General features: G+C 38.0%; 2 protein-coding genes across 4 annotated transcripts in view; both read right to left on the bottom strand.

Moving 5' to 3' along the window:
- spidr (scaffold protein involved in DNA repair) overlaps positions 1-6,514 on the bottom strand; it is a 33,909-nt gene extending 27,395 nt beyond the window's left edge. The window contains exons 1-6 of one of the 2 annotated variants that reach the window (XM_032530420.1): positions 6,314-6,514; positions 5,840-5,995; positions 5,664-5,727; positions 4,358-4,555; positions 3,690-3,826; positions 202-431 (exon numbers count right to left, since the gene is read on the bottom strand). In XM_032530420.1, the coding sequence (XP_032386311.1) occupies positions 202-431; positions 3,690-3,826; positions 4,358-4,555; positions 5,664-5,727; positions 5,840-5,995; positions 6,314-6,328 (800 nt within the window). In that variant the 5' untranslated portion in view covers positions 6,329-6,514. The remainder of the gene's footprint in view (positions 1-201; positions 432-3,689; positions 3,827-4,357; positions 4,556-5,663; positions 5,728-5,839; positions 5,996-6,313) is intronic. The other variant, XM_032530421.1, reaches the window with a different exon arrangement.
- Positions 6,515-8,495: 1,981 nt separating this feature from the next.
- On the bottom strand, positions 8,496-21,676 carry mapre2 (microtubule-associated protein, RP/EB family, member 2). Of its 2 annotated transcripts, XM_032530422.1 has the most exons (8): positions 21,527-21,545; positions 15,293-15,454; positions 13,380-13,507; positions 12,551-12,696; positions 12,200-12,416; positions 11,440-11,588; positions 10,263-10,421; positions 8,496-9,791 (listed from the first exon to the last, which is right to left on the bottom strand). In XM_032530422.1, the coding sequence occupies exons 2-8, from the start codon at positions 15,412-15,414 to the stop codon at positions 9,693-9,695; spliced, it is 1,020 nt and encodes a 339-aa protein (XP_032386313.1). In that variant the 5' UTR covers positions 15,415-15,454; positions 21,527-21,545; the 3' UTR covers positions 8,496-9,692. The 2 variants fall into 2 exon arrangements, with proteins under 2 accessions (XP_032386313.1, XP_032386314.1); XM_032530423.1 differs by lacking the exon at positions 15,293-15,454 and having other exon boundaries at positions 21,527-21,676.
- Between the last annotated feature and the right edge of the window lie 227 nt (positions 21,677-21,903).

Genomic DNA, 21,903 nt, shown 5'->3' with positions numbered 1-21,903 from the left:
TGCGATTTACAATGCTGCAATGACGACTGGTCTGATACAATGGTATCATGATTTTACTTGATTATCAAGGAATATGCAGATAATTATTATTAGATCAATCGTGCAGCCCTATTGAGATATAAGAATCAGTATCACAGTACAAAGAGCTGATTTGGTGGCATCACTAATGTGACTTTAAAAAATATATATAAAATCTCAAACCTTTGAAATTTCCTTTTCTTTTTGGCGGAGTCTTCAGGAGTCTTGGACAACATCTTGGACTGCGGTTTCTGAGGCGTCTGCAGCATCGCCTGAGCAGATCTGACCCAGTCACTGATTGACTTTTTGCTGCCCTCACCAGTTTGGAGAGGAGAGTCCCGTCTACTCAAAGTCACTGTGCCATCAATACTCTCGCCATCAGACACGTAACCTGAGATCTCTAGCTCTGTCATCTGGAAATGAAGTAATAATTATTATTAACCAAAAAAATATATAATAAATAAACATAATATTATTAGTAATAATGTCATGTTGTCATGTGGTCATGTTTAAATGCATTAGAACATAGTGTTCAATTAAAGATAAAATAGATATTTAAAATGGCCTCAGCATTCAGTATATTCATAGTCATTAAAAGATAAAATAAAATCAATAAACTCAATAATACTGTGGGTGGATATGGTACACTCATAATAATAATAGCTTGGATTTTGTAGTGTCTTTCAAGGGACCAAATGGTGCTTTACAGGAAGGCAAAACAAGTAACAAACAAACAAACAAACAAACAAACAAACAAACACATAAACATAAAAACAGGACCAAAAAAAAGAAAATACATCAACAAAAAAATGACACAAAAAAAGATTTAGTGGTGAAACTGTGATACACTATCAGGTTGATTCATTTACAAGATATGGTTACAAAGCAAACAAAATCTTTTTTTGCTGTATCACTGCTCACTGCACCTGAGGGAATCAGTTCTCATGGAAAAATCCACAAGCAACCTGAGTTCCTGTCATGTGCAGACAAGACCAGCATACCAGGCTCTGTCAGCCAACATGCTCTCTTATTTGAATCAACTTGACCCTGCTAGGCAGAGTGCCAGCAGACGTCACACACTAAACAGCTACAGAGAAAAAGGAACACTATGTTCCTGGCCCTGGCTCAAAAATGTTTTCACCCGGCACTGAAAGCATTGTAAGTACACAGCTCTGCACAGCCTCATCCACTCGCAGGTTGTCCTGAACAAACAGTAGTAAAAAGATGTTTATAGCCCTGCTCTGTTGACATGGCCCTGATCTAGAGAGGAGCCCAGATGTGGTGGAGGTTGTTGACCCTTTAAGCGGCTGATGATAGCAGAGTGGGACACGCTTCATCTGAGAGGTCATCATCCTCTTTGGCCTTAGGATGCAAAGTAGCCCTCACAGCTCCGCCTATCCACTTTCAGCGCTAGTACAATAACACAGAAACCTGGCAGACATATGCAGAGTGAGTCAGCCGCACATTTATCTGGAGTAATAAACTTGGACTTTTTGCCTCTGTATCCTGTTAGATCCGGTTTGATTTAAAACTGGCGGTGTGTAACCAAGCTTTCCGGGCAGCCAAAAAATGTAAACTAGGTTCTACTTTGCTGCTTTAATTGAATCAAAATCTACCTTATTTTGACTGAAATGCTATGAAAGATGCTATATAACTAAAGGATATTCCCATTACAAAACATCAACTTGATTGATGAGCAATCAAAAATACAACATGTATACATTTTAGTATAACCAAATTGGAAAAACTAGGACCCATAAGACTCTGTCTTTGAAGTAGGCCTCTGACCGCAAGCCTCATATTAGGTGATCTTGAGTCTTGTTTGACCTCAGAGAGCTGATAGCAGCAAATTTAACTGTGACAAGGGGAAGTAGCTTGGTCTGTGGGGGGGAGGGATGTCTGTCTACAGGCTTCCTCTTGACATACACCCTGAAAAACCTCAGATTTATCACAAGATACCTTTACTTAAATGCATCTTAAGTTTAATTAGCACAGTACTGTGCTGATTCATTTGATTTCTGGCTTCAACCATAGCCATCTTGTTCAAGGACATTTTCCAAAACAGCTATCTACACAACCACATAAACTTCACATCTAGCTGATCACATGTGCTAAATGTGAGCTACAACGACTTAGCACTGTGTTGTCTTAAACACCTTCACCACTCCTTGTACATTCTGTAATGCCAGCCCTGCCTTTAACAAACACTGCTCCTGAATCACTTCTGAGTAGGAACAGTCAATCCAATTCTCCAAAGCATACAGGAGGGCACGTACAAGATTGACTACTATGCCTAAGACAAATCTATTTGTCTAAGGAAATAGCATGAGAAGTGTGTTCAGTAAACCACAGTGTATGCATCATATTACGTGGTATTTTAGCGATCATTTTCATTATCGATTCATCTGCTGATTATTTTCTGGTTTCATTTTCGGAGAGCCGTACAAATTCTCAGAGCCTAAGCTGATGTCATTGAATGACTTATTTTGTTAAATCGGTTTGTTAAATACGGTCCAAACCCCATAAATGTTCAATTCACTGTAATGTAACTCAAACAATGCAGTAAATTCCCACATTACAGAAGCTGGAACCATCAGATGTTTGGCATTTCTGGCTGAAAAATTACTTAACAGTCAATTAAAGCCAATTGATCTTCTGCCAATTGATTATTTACCTGCGTTGCCGTTGCAGCTCTACAGCGTTTGGATTTTAATAAAAAAGACTGTTAAAATGGCTTAATTCTTTACGCCTTTGAGTCTCAGAGGACCACAAGCAACTATTGTCTTCATTAAAGTAGAATGGTTTCATTTTCATGCATTCCAAACGGTTTTAATACCTGCTTTGGATCAATTAATAAGCAGCAGCTTCTTCCTGAACACTCAGCACTTTATTTCTACTACAGCTTGTGAACCTGAACCCAGAAAGAGCACAATGCAATGCCAGTTTGAGCCTGTCAGGCCCTTTTAGGATATGGGAACATGGCTGCAATACTCCACCTAGTGGTATAATGGCTAAACATTTAACATGTAAAACACTGTTATGAAGACTTAAAAGAGAATACAATAACAAGTATTCTTTTACATTATACTTAAACGTATGCATTCATGCCATGTAAGTCAAAATTGATGGCACAGTAAACAGAAAATCAACTTTTGTCTTGATGGACTTCAAAAAAAAAAAAAAAAAAGTACTGACACATATGGCACTACTTGTGCTGTGTGGCACCATCTAGTGTTCATTAAAACACCTAACACCCTTGTGTGTTATGTGTTAAATGTTTCATAGACTGAATCTCACTTTTCTATTTGATAGCGCCTCGCTCCTGAAGGCCATGGAGGAGCCGTGGATGCAGTTTAAGGGAACTGAGATTCAGCCCCGGTGTCTAGTCTTGCATTGCTAGACCTATTTCCCCAGTGCTGTGTCAGCGCTGAATATGGTCTGGCTACACTGCCTATCTATTCAAGGATAGGGGGGAAAAAAACACTCTGGAATGTTTGCATTTCTATAAACCAATCACAATTGTATTGGCGGCATAAGCCCCGATAGCGGAAATTGCAAGAGGAGGGGACACGATCCGATGTTAGGGTTTATCTAAGAAATGAAAATCTGTTGACCCAGAGTAATAGTGTCAGAAGCAACAGAAAGTATCAGAATAAGTACACTTCACTCACAATTGAAGGTTTAAGAGGTAAATCTTCTGGCTTTTCGTCAAAGGACTCCGACTCACAGTCAGAGATTTGTTGCCCGCTGTCCTTTTCAGCATCAGATTCATCCAGATCACTGTCTGTGTCAATAACAGGAAGGTCATCTAAAGAAAGAAATGAAATATATGAAAACAATGGATATTAGTTAGACAATATATTTTTTAACTCAAGGTCTACTTACTAGCTTTTTTGTGGCTTTTAATCACATCTGACATCCTATCAGTTATGGAAATAGCTCAGTTGTTATCAAGTGATCAAAGTTACTTACTTAGGTCACAGTATGACAACGGAGTCTCCGCCGTGACAATTGAGAAAACTCAGTTGTCGCTCAGGAAAAAAGCTAGTAAGTGGATTTTGATTGAAGGAATAGTTTGACATTTCGGAAACAATGCTTATTCACTTTCTTGCCACAAGTTAGACAAGAATAGTGATACCTCTCTAGACAAAAAGAGTGGTATGAATATTCCTTATTCTAATTCTCTGCAAGAAAGCAAAGACACATCTTTCTCCATATATTTGAAGTGAACTACAGTATTCCTTTAAGAATATGTATAAGTCTATATTGAGTATTCTAGACTTAGTGTAGTATTAGACTTAAGAAAGCAACTCAGAAAGTCACAACGGACATAATTTACCTTTATCAGTGCTGAGCATGCGCAGCGCTCTTGTGTAGGATGGAATGGGAGCTGTGGGTCTCCCTAGTCTCTGAGGATGTTGTTGCACAACTCTGGAGAGATGCTGCTTCTGGTTCTCATCATCAGAATGTTCACTGTCACTGGAGCTCCACGCAATGTGCACTGGGTCCTCATTACAGTGAACAGCGTTGGTCTGGACTGGGCACAACACAAGAGAAAGAATTGATGAGGTGGCTGTTAAATTGTAATAATTAAAACCATAGAGACATATCCACAGTGTTGAGTGGTTACACTCCCCACATGTGCACCCAAACCTAATTAAGCACAGGGTTGGGTATTGTTTGAAATTAAACTCGACCCCTTACTTATAAGCCTTTTTTTTAACAAAAGGTGGAAGACATCTCAAATATTAAATGTTAGCATCTGTACAAAAGCCTCCGTAAAATAGTGTTAATCTGGCCAATTTTGAATTTTAAATCAGGAACCATCTGATGAAAGAATAATAAACAAATCTGACCAAACTATCAATGACATCTTTCAAAGCTTTACCATTTTTGATAACTGTGTTATGACCACATTTTGATCGACACAAAACAAAATGTAGGTATGATGGTCAGCCCTAGTAGAAATCAACTGTTCAGTCCAAACATATATCAAACAGAATGTCATTTTAGTAAGCATGTGAACATTATAATTATAATACTTTGGTTAATTTAAATAACAAAATTGTGGATATTACCGAGAAATAGGGGTAGGAAAGAAAATCAAAAGTCATAATTATCATGATTTCTTTTGCAACGATTTTTAAAAATCAGTTATTTTTCCCCAAAATCAATTTATTTCTTTACAATAATTCACCTAAACATTTTCTGTTTATACGGTACTGCTTACAGCGACTGCATCAGATCAGTTTACAACAAAACAGAGGGAAAGCAGAAAATACATGTTAGGTACTGTACTTCTTTTCAAATGAAATAAATGTTAGACTGACTGACATGTGAAGTGCATTCTTTCTAGAAAACAATTAGTTTTTAGAAAGGTCTCATGATTTATGGTGTCTAGAAGTGTGTTATTCAACTTTTGTTTTTGTTAAAGAAGGAAAAGAAAATAACAATACTCAATACTATCATGACAATAAATGAATATCGCATTACAAATCGAATCGGCACCCATGTACCGTGAAAGAATCACATCAGGACAAACGCATACCGTCCCAGCCCTACTGAGAAAGCCCACAATATGTTTACATTGATGATAACATATCAATATATTGCACAGACAGCAAATTGTAGAGTAAACCAACTACCTAAAGCAGGGGACTGAGCCAACCTTCTTATGTCAGAGAGCTTCCTTCCTGATGACTTGAGGTTCTGCAACAAAAACAATGTTAAATCATAAAGATTGGGGGTTGTGGTAACGTTAAATTGATTAATATGGGTGTTTATTGTGTCACCATGATGCATCTCACAGAACTTTATCAACCTGAATCACTGGAGTGTCCAGAAAACTGTCTCCACGCTTCTCCCAGCTCTTGGCGGAAGACACAGATGAAAGTGGTGGCTCTCTTCCCACTTTTGGTAAACCATTTTTGACATCATCCGGAAAGAAAACACACTTTATATCGTTGTACCTTTTACGCTACAAAAATTGAAGATAGAGGAAAGAGGGGTCACGTCACAAACGCTCTTTATTTCTCAATCAAACTTTATCAAACTGGTTTGATAGCTAGTTCTTCATTTAGCCCCGATTCTCATTGTGGGCTGTCCTGCATCAGATTTTAAGATGAAATTACAACAATGGTATATCTGTATCTGAAAATCTAACGATACATTAATTGACTGACAGGTAAACCCCAGTCAGCTGTTGGCAGAAGCTATAGATAAATTGGGTTGCCAAAGCTAAAGTTAAAGTTAGCGTAAACTGACTAGCAATTTAGCTAGCTAGCAGGTTCCTTACCTTTCTGGAAGACATGGCGACAAATAGAGTAAGTTTAAGCACCAGCTGTTACGTTAGTTAATGTGTGTCCACAGAACACTAACGTCAAATCCCTTTTTATTAACCCATCTTTGCGAGGTGTCCCGGTGGTTGCTAACTTAGCTAGCTACTAGCGTTGGAAACTTTTTTTTTTTTTTTTTTTATTGACAAAATGCAGTATACAAAGAATCCGGTAAGCAATACTAGCACATGAACAATAAGTGTACAAACGTATGGAGATAAAAAAATACATATATATATATAATAATAAAAAACTAAAAAATAAAACTAAATACAATACAATGTAACGAGAAAAGAAAACAGTACATTACAGACAAAACAAAAAATGCAAGAAGACAAAGGTGTAGTTAGTCAGAGGTTTCAGGAAAAAAATACAATATCCACAATTTTAATAGTTTTCTTGTTATCCCACGTTTTAAGTGACTTAAATAGAGATTTAAATTCTGTGGGAAAAGGTATAAAATTATGACATGATACATTTCTGCTTGTGAATATATAATTTTGCATACAGAACAAAATTATTTAGATACTCAAGAGCACCATTATCTGAATTATCATAGTAGCATATGATAGCTTTAAGGTTAAAGGAGTGGACAAAGTTGGTGGGTTCAAAGAAGTAAGACTCCAAATCTGTCAAATTTTTTGGAAATTTCACAATCAAAAAGGTGAGACATTGTTTCAATATTCTGTTTACAAAATGGACAGGAAGAGTCAATATTGGCAAATCTAGTAACAAGGTGATTAGTAGGGTATGTATGCTATGTAAGATTATGAGGTGTACTTCCTTAGCTTTGTTAGAAACGTTCTCAATTTTTGATCTCCACACAAATTGGCTTCTTGGCACAACTGTATTCTTTTCCTGTAAAATTTAGCGAATATGCTTATTGTTACACTTTATGTCTGTTAGTTCAATTCCATCCAATGATAGTAAAGGCTGTGATATATGACATACATCATAGGTTAAGTAATTTATGAGTAGAATTTAACCATTTGGAATTGCACGAGTTAAAGAATTAAATTCTTTCAAAGGAATTGTAAAACTGTGTATATTTATTAACTGTTCACAGGAAAGCATTTCACCAGATTAATCAAAAAAAATTATGAATGTGATTTAAATCTTTTTGGAACCAGTTAGCAAAAAAATAAGGATTTGTTCCTAATGAGTATGTTCCATAGGAAAGTCTTGTGCAGTGAAAAGTTGTGGACAAAAGCTAGCTTCCAACCTAGAAGGGCTTGATGAACGTATGTCAGACAGCAGCACATAGTTCTTCTAGCTGAAGAGGGGTGTTTGATTTTATCAACAGCGTGGACCAGAGACAGTCCGCACGTGTGTGCGTGCGTGAGCTTTTGATTAAAAATGACTGTGGTGGAAAGTAACTAAGTACACTTACTCAAGTACTGTACTTTAGTACTATTTTAGAGTACTCCTTAAGTATTATCATGAAAATATTCTAAATTTTTACAGATTTAAAAAGTAACCAACAGTATATAAAGTAGTTAATAGTCAAAGAACTAATTTGCAAAAAACAAAAACATACAAGCCATTCCATTCTTAAAATGTATAACCCAACAGATTGATATTCCGAGATATATATGTGTTTTTGTTTTGTTAAACCACAGGTGTGTTTTTGCAAATTAACCCTTGATATTAGCTCCACATCCACCTGGATTATCATTAAAATGCTGATTATTGTATCCGATACAATTACAACACTCTTCATAAATGTTTTTAGTATTTTCACCCTGTTGTATTAGTACTTTTAACTAAGGAAAAAAATGAGCCCCTATTCCAACACTGCTTGCTTGTATGAAGCATTCTCTGCATTTGAATACAGGTTATGGGAAATTATCTTCAAATGAAATACTTCTTGTTCCATGTAAATTGCTCACTTTCTCTTGCATGATGTCTTGCTGTGTGTGGTACTCTGAATAGAGAAAGACAGCCTCAGATGAAGACATGTATTATTATATTATTGGTAGTTGCAGCACATAACTTAATAAAGTTCTGATAACTTTAACAATGGCTAGCTGCTGCTGTTGGAGTGACATGACAACACTCCCAGGGACTCAAAATGTAATTTTATTACAGCAAATCCATCCGAATCTCAACATCTTTCAAATAGCAGGTTAAACATACAAAAAGCTCACTTAACATACTGTTTTTTTTATTAAATATGTAAAAAGCAGGTCAAGTTATTCACAAATAAAATGCAAACATGCAACACGGTTTTGGGGGGGAATGCATAATGAGTGGGACATGAAAAAAAAAAAACACATTTACCATTCATTAATTATTGACAGTACATGTTTACATTCTTTTTCATTTATACAATAATATATAACTGAATCATTATGGTGCACTGCCCAGTTCAATATTAGTAAATGCAATATTAAGAAAGGGTATACAATGTACTTACTGGAATATAGCATGGCAAATTACTCAGTGAACCGACTCTCCCTAAGACCTGTGGTTTAACAAAACAAAAACACATCTGAAATCTGAACGGACCACAAGTTCCAGCTGAGGTTTAAAACTAAAAATGCTGAATTGTAATAAGACTAGTCCACAATAATGTTTCTTCCTTCCAAATGTTCATGGCATACCAAGTTAACTATTACCAAACCACTATGGTATGTATGGTGTGAATAACACATTTGTGAGGATAGTTGTCAAACAAACAATCTTAAGTTGGCATTATACTACATTTTATTCACAATTCATTGACGGTATTGTTCTCCTTCATGAGGATGCAATGCAGAATCTCACACTATTCCTAAGGCTTAATAATAATAAATATGGTGAGGGTCTATGGACAGATTGTCCAATACAGAGTCAAATGTCAGTGCAACATATGGAAGGAGGTTAAATAAGAGCTACTACGAGCCCTTTCAGGGCTTTGCTTATTGCATTCTTGTGATTAATATTGTTGATATGCAAAATAAAAAACAAAATAAAATAAAAAGGACAGAAGCTGCACTGACAGGTAACAGCTACCTGTCTAAACTTCAGCATTTCATCATGTCTACAGGAGGATTTGATTGACTTTCCACCCACACAGTTCTTGGAAACGTCTGTGATGGTCTGAACGTGTTCTGCTGGTGAAGGTAGTCACCACAAACCTGCCACAGCCGTTCACCAAAAGTCACAAAAAACAATCGAACAGTGAGCAGAGGGATACAAAAAATAAAAAACGGTGATGGTGCTTCTATTCAGGAGGTGGTTTCATGTGCTCAGTCTTGGGGAGAACAAAAGAATAAACCATGAGGAAAAAATGAAAATCCTTTAACAGTTCTCACATATGAAAAAGAAGGGTCTGACTGCAGTGAGGGACGATGGCAGTCAGTATTCATCCTGTTCCTCCTGCTGATCATCTGGCGCCTCCTCATGGGCTTGCTGGTCCACTTCCTGTCCGTCACCCTCAGCCAGCTCTGCCCCTTCCTAAAAACAGAGACAGACAGACACACACTTAATACTAGTGCTACTCAAGGCACGGACGTGCACAGGTACAGGCTATTGTTACTATTGTTGCCTGGCCCCTCTGGTAAAAGAGCCTAAATAATAATATAATTTTCTTTCATTCTTTTTTTTTTTATGTGTTTTTTTGCTGTTGTGGCTGCATTAATACAATAATACCCCAATCATTACTAAAGTTAAATCTGCCTTTTTTCGAGATAGCCCCTCCAAATGTCTGCCCACGTCCCTGCACCAAGGCACACTTGTGATTATACACAAAGACTGACTTCTTATCCCTGTCAACCGCACAATAACTTTCACATGATTTTACCACCAGGATGAATGCATGTTTTACTGGCGTACACTGTTGCAACAACGTATCTAAGGCAGGAAAAAAACAAGCAGCCTCATACTGTCCTGATTCCTGTTTAGATCAATCGAAGGTCACAGACTGACCTGTTCGTCTGAAGCATAAAGGACTTCCATTAGCCGTTCGACAAACGGGGCATTTTCTTCACCATGTTCCTGGCAAAGCAGCTCCACCTCTCGCAGCTTGCTAAAGTAGTAGTCCCTCTCCTTCTCCACTCCTTCCAGTGCCAACTTTAATGTATTCATCTACAAACATTAAATTGAGAGATTACATATAATTTTAGCATCAATATCAAAACACACAAATATGTGGACTTTGGTTGGACAAAAGGCGAAGAAAAACCATTCGCAAATACAACCATCAGATGAGTAACACACACAGTTTTGCATTAAACTGATGTAAGTCCTTAATTTTGAGACACTGTTTCATGTTAAAAAGGACTTTGACATGTATTAGAGAAATTAAAAGCAGAAATTATGTACAATGTTTAAACCAGCAACAATATAATATTTTTTGGATGCATTCAGGTTAAAATTCTCTAGGTTCATAACTATGACTCACCCATTTCACACGTCATTTGATACATTGTTTTTATAAAATATTGATTAAAGCTGTTTGAAGTGCACACATCACATGTAACTAGACATCCAGAGTATGTTGATTGATTATTCTATGGATTGAAACTCAATCTTTACCTTTTTATCATGGTTTAGAGAATCTATTGATCTATTTTTTATCATTTCATATTTTTGTCAAGTAAAACTGCATTATCTTCATTTGGTACCATTATAAATTCAATACTTTGTGTTGTTTTTTGCTGGCTACTGGTCACACGACAAACAAGTTCCAGCTCACTTTCAGAATGACTGGCTAAATGGACAACTAAATGACATGACTTCTATTTTACTGATGTACAGCTCTACATTTTAAACCTACTCAGCCATGTACAGTGTCTGCACTTGGATTATTACTTTTTCTGTTTTATTGATAAAGACCTACAGTATGTGGATAGGCCCTCATAAATTGACCAGAGTTTAGAATGGCAACACAAAGAAAGTGGAAGGTAAGGGACATCCGGCCGAAAATTATGGACGTCCGGCGGATGTTCCAGCAGCACCTGAACAATCCCGAAAGTGGAAAGTTGTTTATATAGACTACCAACACCTTAATGATAAAACGGTTAATAAGCTGCAGCCCTACTACTATGCGGTTTTACAAGTGTAGGAAGTAAAAAGAGAAAAGTTGAGCTTTTTATAAACATACCTGCTCGGTTAGTTGTGTGACCTGTGCTTCCAGTTCTTTCTCTCCTTTGGCAGGAGTTGGTGTTGCAATTGCAGGGATCTTTTTGGCTGACGAGGGTCTGGATGTTGGTGTTGAGGACTTGGGGGTTGTAGAGCTCGACCTTGATGCTCCTACGGCAGATAAAAAGCTTTACTACTCAGAGATGCATGACTTGCAACGTCATTAACTTAGAAACTCTCTCACAGAGAATTACACAATTTGTCTGTGTTCTGAGCTTGGAAATAATAATCACTTGCCATGTGTCAGCAAACATTTCACATATACTTGCATAGCAAAAGAAATGTTCACAACTAACATAGTCTCACATTGTCAGACCTTTCTCTGTGCTCTGGTTTATTGGCATTTCTTTAAACCAATCACAATTGTCTTGGGTTGTGCTAAGCTCTGAGCGGAGCCATGATGCTGCAGTAAAATAACCTCGGGAAGGAACTTGTTTTGGTGGTACATGTGTATGTTCAAAGGTTGTTTTAGTCGTGGAACAGAAATCTCAGATTGGACAGATAGTCTAGCTAGCTGTCTGGATTTACCCTGCAGAGACCCCTCATAAATCCACTAGAATGTAAATTACAACACAAAAAAGCGGAAGATAATGGGACATCCAAAATGATTGACATCCATCAGAATTTCAGGCAGAACAAGAGCAATCCCGGAAGTGGAACGTCGTAGATAGATTACAACAAACATAACCTTCACTTTCCTTTCTGCAGCAGATGAAGCTCACCTGCAGTAGGGGAGCTGGCTGCATGTTGGGACTTCTTTGGCAGGTTGAAGATCTGCTCACCAGGGTCAGGTGGGGGAATGGCATCCTGACCCTGTCTGGCTGCAACTGGGTCATACTCTTTACCGTCGTAATTGGCATCAAAGAATTTCTTAAACCACTGGATGAAATCGAGATTGTCTTGAAATCTGCCTTTAACCAGTTTCTCCACAGGAATAATCTGAAACAAGAGAGGAAAAAAAAGAGAATCAAAATATGACTTAATGCAGTTTACTCAAAGAACATGCAGTGTGGAGCAAGAATTGAATTGCATATACCTTGAAAAGGGATTAAAGTCAGGTTAAGCCAATTTACCTTGTCCACATTCATCCGTTTGAAAGATGCCTGTAACAGTTTGAAATTATGAATGTACTCGTGCTCCAATTTAGCTTGAAACTTGACCTTCTTAAGACTGATGCAACCAGGGAAGAGCAGATCCATTAACTGGCAATAGGCAGCTCCTAAAGACATAAAAAAAGTTAGTTGATTACATAATCCCTTGCTTGAAAACTTTAGCCCAAAATCAGACTGAGATTTATCGTAAGACCTACCGCAAAAAATCAAGCAGAATAAAAGAAAGAAGAAAAAAAAAAAAAAAAAAAAAAGATTAGGAGCTTTTTCTAAGTCCAGATCAATGAGCCTGTTTCCTTAAAAAGATAACTATTAATGCAGATTCTCGGTAACATAGCTATTATTAACTGAGGCCTAGTTAGACCTTTATCCATTTTAAAAAGAGGGCACCATTCCAGCTCAACCTGATAGTGTTGCCGCTCTCAGATAAAACTCACATAAACCAAACTCGAAAGCACATTAGAGGTAATCTACATCAAACACGTAGTTTACAATTTAAGAAAAGGGAGGTATGTTTGTGTTTCTGGGGGCAGAGAGTGATTGAAAATTGGATTACTTGGTCCCAGCAGGAAACATGGCAGGCTACACGTTTATTTATAGACAACTCTCTGCCAGGGAGAGGTGAGCATGTTTCCACAGGTTTCTTCAACTGCCAGCTTACACAGAATTCTGTGAACCCTGTGCTCTACAGGTGAAGATGTAATCTCAGAAACATGCTTCCCACAGCTTCTTTGACGTTCACAGTGCAAGCAGAGAGAAGAGGATAGAAAGAAGTATTTCATTCTGTTCTTACCTGAGGAGAGCTGCTCCACTTTTGTATAGTTTAGGCAGACAAGATCGTTAACCCAGGCAGTGATGTCATGCCTGCTCATAGTCTCCTGGGTTATTGAGGTAGAATATACGTTGACCGCCATCCCCCAACTGCAACAGAAAAACAACAACACTTAAAAACAAAAGCAATTATGCATTTAGAATCAAAAGGTGCCATTTCCTTATACCTTAGGTTTGTTATTAAAATTGTTGTTGTTTCGTTTTTTTTATCTACAGATCGTCTAATAGACTAATTGTTTCAGCTCTAAATCTGTACACAATGTACACACAAAACATACTTTAATGATACAATAATAATAATAAACTAACCCTTTGGTGCATGATGGTAAAAAACGTGTCATTTTCATTTTCCATCTATGGCAAAACAGACTGGACTAAAGTATAACTACACTTATGGTGTATGGTGGTAACAATTTTTTTAAATTTAGCAGTGCGGCTTTGCAACATTAACAGTGAGGTTGTAGCAGACCTTGTAGGTCCTCTTTGAATTTTGGCCAGGCATCCTTTCATCTGATTGTATCTGCATGGTAAAAAGAAGCCATAGCAAAGCTGTATAGGAAAGATGTAATTTTACCTGCTTGCTTCCAGGGCCCCTGCACCACTTACACTATTCAGGTCTATAGACCAAAAACATACCATATGCCATCTCAAGCATTGATGCTTAAACTAAAGATTAAGCAATTAAACAGTATGGCTACAACACAATGAATGCGTGCTTAAAACTGTCATTAGTGACAGAAAAATTGGAAGGGGCCTCAGTCGGTGTTTCCCACACATTTGGTATACCAGAACAGCCACATACATTTAAGATCACCAATGCATATCTTGACCCATTTTAACAAACATTAGCAATTAAGTTGAAGTCAGTCATTTAAAGTCCATTTGGTAACGGATTTGACCATGCATGCATACATGGTCTGTTTATTAGCATATGTGACGAAGTAATCCTCAGAAATATTTATCATATACTATTAAGTGCACTCCTCTTTAATTCCGTTTACTAAAATCAAGTATGCATCGTAACCATTACATCTTAATTCAACAGCATGCCAGCTGCATTAAAACCCCTCTATTAGTTTTTTTGAAGCGACTGATAGGGTGTTAAATCATGCTAAATCATCATCATCATAACTATCCACAAGCCGACACCAGTGTATGCAGGGTAATAATAACCCTTCAACGTTGAAGTTGGGCTATCACAACACTGCAGAAGCAGATCCTCGGTTGACTGATTCTCTGGGAAGGAAGGAAACTGGGCCAGCCGATGTCATGTCAACAAAGCGGATGTGTGTGCTGCTAGCATGCTTTGTTAGCTGGGCAGGGATAGCCAGCCGACACCGGGGCTGGGCTGATGCCTGGATTTAACAGCGGGGGAATCGGGCTTGTGCAGCAGGGCGTTGAGGAGTTTCACAAATGAAAACATCACCCTAAACACACGCACATCGTGATATTAGGGATTATTAGGTAGCTGCGAAGTGTCATGTCACGGCGGGGAATACACTACTAGCAACAGCAGCAGCAGCGACTGTCTGTGTATTCCGGTCATTTAACAATCCACCCCTCCAAATTTTACCAGTGCCATCGCGCACCAAAACACTTGACAACATAATACTGGTGCCAGCTATAATTCTGGGCGCCATATACCAGCAAAGGAAGGGCTTAAGCTAACTTAAGAGAGATTTACGCCACATCCAGAGAGCTAATGTGACAGGAGACTGGGAGATAACAGGGGGGGGAATAGCGGATGGGTGCAAAGCAAAAACCAAACACGACGAGGAGGCCGGAATGCAGGTTTCTGTCTGCAGCATTGTTTCTCTCTTTATTATTATGTTTGCTCTTACATGAAATTAAATGCGGATCATTACACGGATTTACCTGTAGGCGCGCTCTCCTCGCACTGTATTTTTCCTGTAAGGAATGATGTTGGTTCCGTTGTCCGGGACGATGTCGTTGTTATTCTCTCCATTTGGGGAAAGGGCTTGGGTGGGACCGGGCATTTGGGTCTCTAAAATGTTGAACAGATAATCTGTTCTCTCTCTGGCCAGGAAAAAAAAAAAAAAAAACAACAGGAACGATGCAAATGCTAAGAAAGTGCCGCACCTCCGGCTCTCTTTCCTTGTCTGCTTATTCTCCACAAATCTCTGCCCTAATGACGTCGCTGCACCCTGTACCACGTGACGGGTTGTCTGCCTCTTCCTTATGGTGGGCTATTTCAGTACTCCAAATTACATTGATCACTTGGGTGCTTAAGAAAAAGCATTATCACCGGTCAGATCAATGCCTATCGCTTTTGAGATGCAGATCAACTTTGTGGCAGTTCATCAAATACTCAGAGACAATACCCAATCAACTGGAAAGCATGGATTTGATTAAAAGGAAAATGCAGCCCACCCAGACCTCCCCTTCAAATCTTTAGGTGATTATTAAATCACAACACACAATATATGTGATGTGAGTTAAAAGGAAGAGCAGGCAGATCCTAATACATGTGGTGCTGATGACAATAATTGCAACACCGTGTATAAGGAAGTGCAGTAAAATGTGTTGATGATTACTAACCATACAAATCAATCAATCAATCAAATTACAATATCACCATAAAAACAAATTTAAATGCTAAAATGTTGTAGGGCTGCACTGAGTAGTTGATTAATAAATTAGTAAATCAACATAGGGCTGGGTGATATGGCCAAAATGTTTTACTCAGACATAGGTCATCTCACATCTGGATAACATTATACAATATAGCAAGTTTGCTGGTCATCAATTAATAAATACAGGTTGTCTATATGAAATAGCTACATGGTTAAGCCCATTTTTGTATACTCCTGTGTGAATTAAATTTGTGATTAATGAGAAGAACTGTTTTTTTCAAATTTTATTAAGAACTTGAGTGCAAAATGAACATAATGTGCAAGGATCAGAATGGAAAGCATCGTCCACATTATGTAAATATTGCCATTACTCAGTTCAGCCGTGTTTTTTTTTTTTTTACATCGTAATAGAAATGATATAGAAAAATATATAAAATAGACATTTTTCTATTGTTTTGACAATATTGTCATATCACCCAGCTCTAACATGACAAACTTTATCAGCAACAATTAGGTTAATCTATTAATTGTGCTTGGTTCAAGCTTTTCAAGTGTCAATATTTCCAGGTTTACATAACTATATACATACAACTATATACACATAACTATACGTATATGTCTTTGGATTTTGGACTGCTGGTTGGAAAAAGAAATCCGACTCTGGGAACTCAAATCAAGTCATGAAATAGGGGAAAATGAATAAGAAAAGCCAGCAAATATTCACATTAGAGAAGCTGGAACCAGTACAGTTTTGCACAAATGACTTAACTTAAATAATGAACGAACTGTCCAAATTGTGGCCGATTCTTTTTCTGTCGACCAACAAATCAATTAACGGACTAATCATTTAGCTGTAAAATGTGCATGAATTTTCAAATATCCACATGGGGTGTTACGCTTTATCGTTTATCCAAAGAACTCAATTAAATACACATGGTGTTGTGTTGCAGTGCTGTTGTCGCTAAGATATCTCCTTATGTGTGTTGCTACATCTGTTGATTTTACATTGTGAAACACTGGTTTTGTTGTGTGTCATATTTACTGCTGAGCAACCGCTCTGAAAAGCTCAGAGAAACTACACCGTTTCATTCCAGTCTAGTACTACATTTAAAAAAGGGGTAAATTCTCAGCTACAACTTGTTTTTTTTTCTGTATTGAAATTAAAATTATATTTTGTCAAATTGTGAGACTGATAACTGTTAAAATGTCCCAGGAATAATTACACCCCTAATATTAAAATATCTGTATGAGTCGAGGCCAACTTATATTAACATGGTAAGTAATCAGTGACACTGATAAGAAGCTACAATGTGTGGACCAGCAGGCTATGTATTTAACAGGCATGATGGAATACTGATTTGGTGACTACATAACATTGGGCTAATACAACATAGCTGATTTTTATACATGAATTTTAAGGATTAAGTATAGCAAACCATACAGCCCTTAATTCTGCTGATGCCTTTGCTGTCAGGAGCCTGACACCCCGGCAGCTAAGGCCTCAGCGCAAAGTTACTACATCCAGCATTATTCTGTAAAGTTGTTTTACTGCCTTCATTTTTTCCCTGCAGTTTTTTGGACTTGTTTGTGGCTTTTTTTTTTTTTTTTTTTTTTTTTTAAAAAGGCAACCTTCTATGATAATCCTTTTAGTTTTGATTTTAATTTAAAACAGAGACAATTAAAGAAATGCAGGTACATACTTTTGAGATGAACAAACGATCTAAAGCATCACCATCAGTCCAAACATGCTTGGTCAGTAATGCCTTACATTTTTTTCATGTACTATCAGTTTGGAGTTTCTGGGGTCAGTCTGAGTCAATCAATCAATTTTGTCAATCAATTTCTTTTGTCACATGAAAATCATATGAGGTACAATTCCAGTTAAATGTAATCCCGTTAGCGCCTTCAATTGGTGCATGATCTACCACAAAGTAGAGTTTTGTGTGTGTGTGTGTGTGTGTGTGTGTGTGTGTGTGTGTGTGTGTCCAAATTGCTGAGGGTCTGATAAGTAGCCTAGCCTTATCAGCATCAGTCAGGTCAATAGCAAAATGTTTTTATTATACGCACTCTTTGCTTTTCCTGGTACAACTCATCAAAGCCCTACCTTAGTGGAAAGGAAGCATGCTTTAGAAGCCTTTAACGGGGCTTCTTATTATCAACAAGAATGTCAACCCCTTCAATTGCATTTTTCTTTGTCAAAATGGTATACTATTTTAAACTGTCCGTCAAGGCTTTTAAAATGTAGTAGAAGTACATGTGGTCATCATCTGTGTGCTCATTTAAAAGTTTCTCTGGTGCCACCATCGGGCCAAAGGTGAGGTCACTCTTTATCGACAACGTATGAACTTTTACACAGAGCACACAGACAGACTCTTGATCTCTGATAAATCTGACAAAAACAAAAGACAAATGTCCAACAAAGAAACTCTAATTAATTGTATCCAATATTATATTTACCTCTACTTTGAGTTGCCTTACACCAGTTTCAATACTTACTACACTTACTTAGCCTATTATGGTTATTCGACAGGATTTTTGTTCTCCATTCTCTATGTATAGCCACAGCTTATTGAAGTCAGCTTCTTCTAAAGCTTTGCTTTGAAGACGTTTCAACACATAATTCAAATTCCAACGGTGTTTTGCTGTGAAATTATGGCCAAAATTTAAATCTTCACTCTTATTAATTCAGCTAAAACTAATCACACTGGAGCTTTTAAAAATCACATGTCAGAAAAGAGGATAAATGAGCCACGGATTGCATAATTTGATTGTGATTGCACTTATAAACCCTATACTGAAATGTGCATTAAAGCTACTCTATTAAGTGTTTTTATTTGTATGCATGTAGTGCTACATCTCTGCAACAGTAATGCTAATTGCTCTTTCAGACAAAGTAACAACTGCAGCAAATTGGTCTTATCACAATCCCACAATGGCAAGCACACATCTGGCAGCACGCAGCAAATGTGTGACAGGTCACAACAAATTGGTCAAACTTAAAGTGTAACTATCACCAAAATGCAACCTAGGGTCTTTTTGTGAATGTACCCGAGTCAAACTTTCATTTAAAAGCATATTTAGGACAGAAGCGCCACTTTTAGGAATTACCGTATTCTTGTTTTTTGGTCAATGGCTTTTTGAATGGGAAAGCTATGGGCACGTTTATGCTAGCCTACAAAATAGCTATTTTTGAAAACACTAAGAAGGCTCGACACAACATGAAACTTTGTTCAACGTATCATCAGCGGATCTACACATGAACTGGAGCATTGTTTGTGTTCACAGAGTTTACAAGAGTACAAAAAGAGTAGTAAAACAAGAATACAGTAAATCTTAAAAGTGGCTCTTCCGTCCTAAATATGCTTTAAAATGAAAGTTTGACTCAGGTACTTTCACAAAAAGACCCTAGGTTACATTTTGGCGAGAGTTACGCTTTAAGGGGCAGCAAAAAAAACAGGAAAATCTGTGCTGCTTCTTTACATGGGCCGCAACTGCATTCCTCACATACTGTGCCACTGCTAAGTTGGGCAGCTAAGCTATTGCTAGGCTGTTACTGAAATGCACTGTCAAGTCTGACGGGCCTTTTAGTGTCCCCACAGACGTCAAGCATACCTGTTTGTCTGTTTACACCAAAATGTTCACACTATGAAGCCAAAGAACATGAGAGACACATGTCCTCTGCCAGTTTTTCATAATGACCTCACCTGTAGAGGGGTTGTCCTCCTTGGTGCTCTTAACAAGGGGCTAGCAGTTATTTTCAAAAATGAAAAACTAAAGACATATCTGTCAGACGTAGCTTTCAGTTAATGTATTCCCGGGCTTTCAGACTAAATGCCAGCACAGCGTTGTTGTTTTACATACTAGTAAGTATATAATTGTGAAAATGAAGGCCTGTGAGATGCCAAAACAGCTACATAATAACTTTTAATACTAAGGATTTTACAATGCTGAAAAGTAATCCACCGGGAATGTTAAACACAAGGCAGCGCTTTGCCAAATGATGTTGCACTGTGTTGCAGAAAATTAGGTTCCTTTTTGCCGAACAACCCCGGGTTTGATATGATTTAGAGTGCTGTGTTTTTTTACGCAGTGATAATGTCTGAACATAGCCTTAAATGTTTCAAGACCGTTGAACTGAAAGTTTAGCTATAGATAAATATGCTGCAGGCCTACTGAAGAATGAAACAAAATGAAGCACCAGACAGATTATGTAAGTCCAGTGCTGTCCCTTTAGAAAACAGATACTTCAATGCATATACACACCACAAATGTTGTGGTTTGTATTTTAGTGTGATAAATTTGTTGAAATTGATTGGGGTAAGTGGGATAAGTGGCTATGATACAATTGGGTGGGTGACACATGGGTGAAACACATCATGCAAGCAAGATAATCTAGCTTTTTTGCTTATACGTTCATGTTGCTTGCTTTACAGTCTTGGTTAATGATATGTGTTAGGCTACAAAAAAAATCATAGGCCATTGTTAACAAACTCTTTAATATGATAGGAAAAGAGAGCGGTGTTTGCTCTCTACATTCATATCTTACCAGGCTCTTGCCTGCACAGGGTAATCAAATGGGTGGGTGAGGGGTGTCAGCTCCACCCAACAGACCCAGCCCTCAACATTCAAAGAATTGCAAGGAGGTCAGTGTGTTATCCTGAATTGTGGGTTGGGAAGATTAAATGGTTTGCTAGCTATTAAAGGAGATTATATATTCAGGGTGTAAAATATTCTTGACATAGAGAAAAGGGGTTTGCAGAGTCAGGACTGTGCACAAACACTTTCAGGGGAACATTAAACCTCATCAAAATGAAGACAGGGAGGGCAGGACCAGGGAGGAGGGAGCCCTGCTTTCTCATGTTTTACATTAGTATGTTGTACGCCAGCCCTTTAAATACAACATGTGTGTAAGAAATGGGTGCTTTTTTGGCATTGGAAAAGGACAATTTTGCATTCAAGACAAAAGACCAAGGAGGTCCATGGTGACCCCCCTCTTCTTCTCGTCTGTCCCAGTGCACGCCACTGCTCAGAAATAGCTAACTGACGAAAACACGAGACAGTCTTGCCAATTAATTTTAAAAACAACTCCGTAACGTAGCTAGCAGCTAGCAGCAGTGATTCTCGTGAATGAAGCTAACACAGCTTGGTGTTGAGAATGCCAGTTACATGAGAAACGATTGGAGAGCAGGCTACATACGTAACGTGACATAGTCAAACAATGGCAACGCAAAATATATATATAGAGAGAGAGTTTTAGAAGCCAGACGTTACTTACAGTAACGGTAGTACATCTTGTTCAGCTAGCCGCAAAGTTACAGTAACGAGAGCTAACTTTGTTCCTGCTTTGACAGAATAGTGACAGCCGACATATGCCCTATACCTCTGGGTAACATCACCATACGAACCACGGGCACCCGTAGCTAAATACGCTCCGAGTTTGGCATTTACACATCATATTGCACGTCATAGATCAAATTAAACACTGGAATTGTTAAGCAAAACAAATCTGACTTACCTGTGAACTCCAATCCGCAGGTTACAATGTGTTAAAAATGCTGTTTTACGTCTGAGTCACCCCACCCTCAAACGCCCGTTCTCACTAGACGATGAGCTGAGAGAGGGCAGCTGATTGGACAACGCTCCATCGGTGTCCCAGCTGATTGGCCCGCTAGTGACTGTAGTAAGTTTGACCAATAACGTCTTGATGCGTTGATCATTCAGAACATCCGTCTTGTCGTTCTGAGTCACAGTATTCATAATGTGTCACTTTCCCCTCCCACTTCTTTAACTGTGTATGCTTTTCCCCACAGAAAAACGCAAAATTAGCCTGGATGCCAGACGAACTTAGCCCCGCCCACACATTTTAATTTATTTTTGATTTATTTATTTTTA

Source organism: Etheostoma spectabile, chromosome 12, assembly GCF_008692095.1.
Source record: "Etheostoma spectabile isolate EspeVRDwgs_2016 chromosome 12, UIUC_Espe_1.0, whole genome shotgun sequence".
In the NCBI taxonomy this organism is placed as follows: Eukaryota; Metazoa; Chordata; class Actinopteri; order Perciformes; family Percidae; genus Etheostoma; species Etheostoma spectabile.
This window is presented reverse-complemented; position numbering and strand designations above follow the sequence as displayed.

Coding starts and splice junctions, on each gene's coding strand:
- mapre2 (XM_032530422.1), bottom strand. CDS start 15,414: ATGCCCGGTCCCACCCAAGCCCTTTCCCCAAATGGAGAGAATAACAAC. Junction 12,697..13,379: donor AGTGGAGCAGCTCTCCTCAG/GTAAGAACAGAA, acceptor TTATGTCTTTAG/GAGCTGCCTATTGCCAGTTA. Junction 10,422..11,439: donor TCACACAACTAACCGAGCAG/GTATGTTTATAA, acceptor TAATGTTTGTAG/ATGAATACATTAAAGTTGGC.